Below are 7,697 nucleotides of genomic sequence, written 5' to 3'. Positions count from 1 at the left end.
TAACACAAGTAAAATAATTATTTTTTAACTGTAGTCACAAAATTTATTGTGACTAAAAGTATATTTTTTTTTTGTAATAGAAATGAATTACAATAAAGATATATATATATAAATATAATTAGCTCTTGCAAGGGGCGAAAAATTTGTTACAAATACTTTTTAAAATATAATCAAGCTAGGGGTGATAATATTGTGGCAATCTTTAATTTGTTTCATAACTATTTGCAAGTAATTTGTCGTACATTTTTTTTTTAAATAGTGAAAAAAGTAGCCGAAACAGTGTTACCACGCTTATTAATTGGTAAGTGATAGTTTAAACTTTAAAGTACTTCCGGTAGTTATTAGTTGGTGTAGTATAAATATATATTAAACAATATGTTAACTTTGATAAGACTTGACGACAATATTTAACTTATGGTTTTCTTTAATATTAGAGAGTGTAATAGAATAGCTCAAAGGAACAGATTTTATTGGGAGTATAGACTATAGGGGGAAAAACAAAAGCAATTACCAAGGACTCAGATCCTAAAAGTGATTGTGATTGCAACGTATCATGCTGCAAACCAAAATATATATAACTTTATATTGTATGTAGTAATCATATATATATAAATATAACTTTATATTGTATGTAGTAATGTAGTAATCAAATATATATATATATAACTTTATATTGTATGTAGTAATCAAATATATTATTATATGATCAGAAATCACTTGAAAGTCATTATATGATCACGTCGCATCTTTTGAATTTTCTCAAATGATATCTATGCTTCTTCTTTTTCTTTCTTTTCCATAGTGTGATATCATGTTCATTATCCCATTAAAAAAACAACTTTATCTGCCTAAGTTTTCAATTTTGAAGAGAAAATATAATGATAATATATAAAGAAAGATAAAATGGAAGTGTTTTTTTTCTTTCAAATATGGCTGAAACTACTTTAAAATATATTACTAATTCCTTTTAAGACCATAGATTTGTGACTTCTTTCTTCATGGTAATTTAACGTAAACGAGCGAGTAAGAATCGATGAAGAATTAATTATTTTAATGAATAATTATATCCTCACGTCACGGGTGATTACTATATTATTAGGAGTTCTCTCCAGAAAAAGACACATCATAATTAATTAATCTATATTATTACATATATATATATATAAATAGGTCCATCCCTGGTCGTTGTAATTATCAACTTGAAGCATTATTAATTTTTTTTTTTAAAAATAGCATAGAGCTAGAATTCCGCTACATGTTGGCATATCCTTTTTTATATGTAGAGATATATAATAATATAGCTAGGTAGCTAGTTGAGGCAGTCTTTCTCAAATGAATCCCTAGCTATCCTTGCATTGGCTTTTCGTTTCAAAAAATATAATCACATCCATATCTATCTTATCAAGCCTCCACCACCATGTCCCAATGCCCCCATAGATCACATTATTGCTTTGCTTAATGCATTTTCTCTATATATTTTCTTTCACTCTATTAGATTGGTATATAGTTTAAACTTTAAATTACTTCACTAACCGGGCTATATATAATAATGAAGATATTTCATCACTACTCCAAAGTTTTTATTGGCCAAGTTAATTGCTTTTTTTAATTAAAATCCACAGCAATAAAAATATATGTATCTATATATACTCGATTACATGTTTAATGGAAACGCATTTTTACAAATTTTTAAACACCGAAATAATTGTAATATATAAATAAAGGGAGCGACATTACTTTCGTCCCTATCATATATGGACATTTTCTATTTTAGGTACTTAGAGAAATTATAATATAATTTTTTTGTATGACTGTATAGAAGTTAGTTATAGTAGATATTCCGCCAATTTTTTGGAATTTTTTTGGAATTCCAAATAATTTATAGTGCCAAAATCAGAGTTTCAATAGTCTGTTTTCCACGCGTATAAAAAAATATTAGACACGCGTGCAATTGACGATTTAAACTCTGATTTCGACACCGTAAATTATTTAGAATTTCTCAAAAATTGGCGGAATGCCTGTTATAATTATAATATATACCATCATGTAAAAAAAATTAGATTATAATTTCTCCAAATGCAAAAAATAAAAAAAAAACCCTTACAGTATGGGAAAAAGTAATACTCTTACCTAAGAAAATTCCTATAAATATATGAATATTCATTTTACGCTCAAATTACAAAGCTGTTTTAATTGTGTAGTACTAGTAGATGTAGAATTATTTCAATAATAGCTGACCAGCCTCTTAAGTGCGTAATACTTCATTTAAAATAATTAGAAATGACCTGGTGACTATTAATTCTTAAATTCGACATAAAATTGCTCTATGAATTTCATTATATACATATGTTAATGTTTTATATTTTCGCCTATTATATATTTGTTTTTATCATCATTATTACTATTATTATTAATTTATTTTCTAAAAAAATGATCAGACTTTAGATCATCACACCAGCCATTTCAAAATACTTTCAGCCATATCCTAAAGATCAATTTGATGAGCCTTCGGAAAAGACTATAGACAAAGATATCTGATACTTTTCATTAATTAAAGAGAGGATGTATTATTAATGTTGGTCTAATAATGATAAAAAGCAAAAAAATTATATTGAAACATAAATATATATATGTAATTACATAATTTAACTATATATATATATTTTAAAATTCATATCAAATCTTATGATTGCCAAAACAAAAAGAATTAAAGATAATTTTTAACTTAATTTTAATTAGTCAAACGCTTATTGATTAGATTTAAATTATAACTAAATTATGATATTATTTATACTTTAAATTTTTTACTTTAAAATTCTTATTTTTTAATTTAATTTAAAATAATTAATATAATTTATATAATGTTATTATTGGATTTTTACTAAAATCTTTTTAATAAGTTTGATGATTAGTATATCTCTTGTGGTATTTTCGAAAGGTGCTTCTGTTGGCACACTATATTTTTATTCTCTCTCTTCCCGCCTTTATAATTAGTTAATTATAAATTTTGTCAAAAAAAATATTTAATAATAAATATAACGGTGTACATAAAATATTATCGTATAATTTTAAACTATAAACTATTGCTAATTAACACATCATTTCTCAACATGTTAAGTATGTATAAATACTCAAAAAACTGTACAAAATATATTTATACACGTGAATGTGGTTGAAGAAAATTAGAAGAGACATAAATAATAATGTAAATATCAAAGAGGTGAGGAAAGAAGTTATCATAGACGGGTGTGAAAAAAATATTTTAAATTTTAAATTTTATGAACCTAATTAGAGAACGACAGTGAGAAGAGGAAAAAAAATGGTGTGCTAATAAAAGCAATATTATTTAAGGTATAGAGTTAAATATACTTATGATATTTAGTTAAAATTCAAGAATATAAAATTATATACAGTACTGTTATTTATATTTATTAATGTCTGTATACGAATTTGTTACTATTAAAATATTTTACATGACCTATATATAGATGGGTCATATATTTTTGTTAATGGGAATTTTGAATTTGAGATATGAAAATCGGAAGTAGTTACTTTATTATTTTTTTTTTTGAAAAAAAAGATTATTTACAAATAAAAGAAATACGGTGAGCCAAGGTGGCTACCAGGGCGTGGTGAGTATAGGCGGGCTAGGTCCACGTTTAGAGTCCCTACCCTTTTCAAATTTTAGAAAAATATCAATTTTGCATACATAAATGTCTCAAATTTAAAAAAAAAAAAATCATTTTATCTGTAAAAATTAAAAAATAATATATTTTTTCTTCATTTGTCTTGAGCATCACCCATTTCAGCGTCGGTGGTAGTCAGGGAAAATAAAGAATATGCATGAGATATTTCAGGAGGGATAGTATGATCTATCAGAATTAAAGTATGAAAAGAATTCTCATGTTTTTCTTTTCAACTACAATTTAAGTCTATTAAGAGGGGAAAACTCATTTAATTTAGTCGGCGATTAATTTTAATATCTTCTTATTCCAGAAATCCCAAAGAATGATTAAACAAGGAAAGTACTTAATTAGACTTTGAAAGTAATTAGGTAAACACTATATAGATCTCGGAGCAAAGCACGATAACGGAGTAATGATTATATTTATTTTTTCTTTTCTAAGGTTGTGGACTATAGTTAGTATTTTTCTGCCATGATTGAGTACAAAATAAAGCGATTTGACTGATTGGTGTGGACTGTGTGTGTAGTATATGTACCAAACTTGTTACAAATATCTATCGTAATTGTCCAATATGCATGTGAATCAAAAGTAGATATTTCTACAGTACTGCACACTATACCCCTCAAAAAAAAAAAGACAGAAATAATATTTTGTCAAATTAATTCAATAATTTCATATGTGATTTGTACACCTTTATCTCTGATTCCATATAATTATATTAAATTTCTCTACCATATATAAATGAGAGCCTTTAGTTTATATGTGTATCTAAGTAGTACTACGTACTGGGACTTCTCGTCGATCTGGTCAACTAGCGAGTGCGCAAATGCTTTTCCTTCCTCTGACACTAGACTAATTTAGATGAAAAAAAAAAAGTCTCTTTGATTCTCTTTTGACTTGTTTCAAGTAGGGCAAGCCATCTCTCTTTCTTTTTCTAACTTGTATCGCGTCTTATCTCATCATATAATATATATATTTACAGAAATTATACATATATATATATATGCACCATGCCATCAGCTCTTGACATAGATATATACATAGTGCCTCTTAATTTGAGGACCAGTAAAGCCATGTACATGCATGGTCTCATTACCATTTAAACATGATATAGAGAAAGATGTAATTGCTTTTTACTATTATATTATACTGCTCCTGATCAACTCTGTTATTATTTACAAAAATATCAATAAAAGTGTAAAATTAGAGTTGAAGTAGTTAGAGAAAAGATGTTATGATTTCCAGTTACCTGGCCATAATAATTAACTTACTAATAATCTTCTAGATAGAAAATTAATGGTAGACATCGTGATTAGGCGGAGGAGAAAAAAATTGGTTGACAATGCCATCCCATCTAAAGCTTTTTTAATCATCAACTGCTTTTTATTAATTGTCTCTAAACATCAAGTAAAATGTAATTAATATTAATTACGATAGTTACATACACATATAACTGCCTGCCGCCCTGGTGGGTAATTATGTTCCTCTATGACTTTGAACAACTACATGACACATAATATATATATATATAAAAAAATAATAATATATATAATTATTCTTATTATTAGTTGGGCTGTTATGTTATAATGAAGCATTGGACACGTGGCATATTGGGTCGGACGGCGACAAGGATGATGATGACCTGGCAAAAGTACTCCAGAGCTCAATTTCGTTGTTGTACTCTAGGGTGGCATGGTAGGGTACTTTGCCAGATGAAGATGATCGGACGGAGGTAGTCACTGCAGGTACTTGCATATGATGATGATGATGATTATTATGATTATGATTATCAGTACAATAATCCATGGAAACCTCGGTTTGGCCATTTAACTGACAAGCCACTAGCCGATCAAGAGCTGCCCAGTTGGTCATGATCATCAGATTGGAGTCCATGGTCTGATGATGATTCATAAACCCAAAGTTTGGATTAATATCAACATTGTTATTATTATTACTATTCATGGATTGATAACCATTTTGGCTGGAGTTTGGGCTCTCCAGGCTCGGAAGCTTCAAGAATGATGAGCTCTCGTGGCCACCGCATCCACTGAGATTGTTGTTCGTGTTCATAACAGCAGCCCTACTGTTGACCAGGGACGATGTTGGAAGGAATCTACTTGTCTGGTTGTTGTCGTTTGTGTCATCATTGGTATCGTTTTCTGTGCCAGCAGCTTGAGCTTCGTTAATGTTCACCTCTTCTTCTTTGCAAGAACCAGTCTTTCCCATGTACTGAAATATTTGCTCCAAAGCTCCCTCGTTACCGATTGATGATGAATCAAACATCGTCATCTGGTCCGTTGATTCCATTGTGCCAATAGTCGCGGAAGACATCACTGGGCTGTCTAGGGTTTTGTGATGATTTTTCTTCTTGAAGATACGACAAACCACCCATCCTTCTTCTGGAGAAATCTCGACCATCACCGCTGACGACTATTTGTATAATCCAAAAAATGTCAATGTCAATATATATATAATTATGAGTGTAAATTTAGTTAAAATTTTTGCTGGCTGTGCTGTGCTGTGCTTACATGAATATTGTTGTCGTTTGTGTTGTCATCGAGTCTGTATTCGTGCATAATCCAATCAGACTTGAGGCCATGGGGAGCTCGGCCTTTGTAAAAGACTAGAGTCTTTCTCATACCAATCCTTTTGGAGTGGCTGTAAATCACCTTGTCACGGCCGGTGGCTTTCCAGAATCCGGCGGCTGTGGCTCGATTCGTGCGCGTTCCGGTCGGATACTTCTTGTCTTTATGGCTGAAGAAATACCAGTCGTTTTGTGGAGTGGTTCCGATTTTACACCTCTCTGCAACAACAATTAAAATCATATTATAACTACTAATATAATCCTTTATGATCGATCAATTGCCGAAAAAGTAGTGTATTAACATTGTTACATGAACATATACCTTGGATATCCCATGGCTCAAGCTTATTAAGATCGACATCGCGGATGACGTCGAGATCGATGCTCTGGTTGGAGACCTTCTTCTTCAAGTAGTACTGCAAAAGCTCTTCTTCAGTTGGATGGAATCTGAAGCCAGGAGGGACTTGGGATTGGCCGTTTACAGATATACTCATACTGTCGGGCATTTGATAATATAATTCGGAAAAGTTTTTTGTCTCACAAGAAAGCTGATTATGATGATGATGGTGGTGATCAATTCCGCCAGAATAATCCAAACAAAGTAAGGTGTGATGCGCGCATATATAAGTACAAGTTTCAAAAAGAAAGGGAGTTAATGGAAACTATAAAACCAAGTTGGTCTCATATGGTGTGGGTTTATATATTTATATGAAAATGGGTAGTGTAAGGTATACATTGAAATAATAATAGGCTTGAAAGGGGACACATTTCTATGAAAAGAAAATTATATCAATTATTATTATTTAGAATGTGGGGTTTGGTCCAGACACTGTGCTCCGAGAATAGCCAGCCACCTACCAACAAAGATTGAAGAAATTAATTAACAAGGTGATAGTATTATTCTTCTTCTTCTAGTATCTACATATATATATACATACATATTTATCAATTGTCTGATTGGTAAATGGTGGTCGTGGGGTCAAATGGATGTGGTTACCGAAAAAGGGTCTTAAAATGGACGTTGTAAAGAGTGTAAGAGCGCAGGCTAACATCCACAACTATGACGCTTGACCTTAAAATCTCCCCCCGGAAAAGCACCTCTGAGAATCTAAATTAATCAACCATGTACCTTTTTTTTTTCTTTCTCACAACCATACCCCAACAAAAATAATTTTTAAAACATCAAAATTATAATTTTGAAAAAAAATAAAGAGATTTGGGGGTTATTATAATTAGGATATAGTTTGTGCTTTCTCTAACTAGCGGGCCTTTTAGATGAAATTAAAATGAAAAATGTGTCGTATAGGGAGTGACATTGGGCTTTTTTACTCGTTTGATTATTACTTTATGGATTATTGGTGATGCATTGCCCATTGACAATCATGACTATTTGGACTTCCCTTCCCTTCCCTTCCTCTCACTCTCCT

At 30.4% G+C, this 7,697-nt stretch overlaps 1 protein-coding gene across 1 annotated transcript; it reads right to left on the bottom strand.

Annotated features, from left to right (window-relative positions):
• Positions 1 to 5,088: 5,088 nt before the first annotated feature.
• LOC133797422 (NAC domain-containing protein 43-like) lies at positions 5,089 to 6,921 on the bottom strand. Its single transcript, XM_062235318.1, has 3 exons — positions 6,593 to 6,921; positions 6,215 to 6,489; positions 5,089 to 6,116 (listed from the first exon to the last, which is right to left on the bottom strand). The coding sequence occupies exons 1-3, from the start codon at positions 6,774 to 6,776 to the stop codon at positions 5,268 to 5,270; spliced, it is 1,308 nt and encodes a 435-aa protein (XP_062091302.1). The 5' UTR covers positions 6,777 to 6,921; the 3' UTR covers positions 5,089 to 5,267.
• Between the last annotated feature and the right edge of the window lie 776 nt (positions 6,922 to 7,697).

The sequence above is a fragment of the Humulus lupulus genome, chromosome 8 (genome assembly GCF_963169125.1).
Source record: "Humulus lupulus chromosome 8, drHumLupu1.1, whole genome shotgun sequence".
NCBI lineage: Eukaryota > Viridiplantae > Streptophyta > Magnoliopsida > Rosales > Cannabaceae > Humulus > Humulus lupulus.
The sequence above is the reverse complement of the archived record's forward strand: the minus strand, read 5'-3'. Positions and strand labels throughout refer to the sequence as shown.

What these genes read in the sequence shown, in the direction of transcription:
- LOC133797422 (XM_062235318.1), bottom strand. Translation starts at nt 6,776, where the DNA reads ATGCCCGACAGTATGAGTATATCTGTAAACGGCCAATCCCAAGTCCCT. An exon ending in TGAGCCATGGGATATCCAAG is followed by an intron (nt 6,490 to 6,592) that starts GTATATGTTCAT and finishes TTGTTGTTGCAG; the next exon opens with AGAGGTGTAAAATCGGAACC. An exon ending in CAAACGACAACAATATTCAT is followed by an intron (nt 6,117 to 6,214) that starts GTAAGCACAGCA and finishes TTATACAAATAG; the next exon opens with TCGTCAGCGGTGATGGTCGA.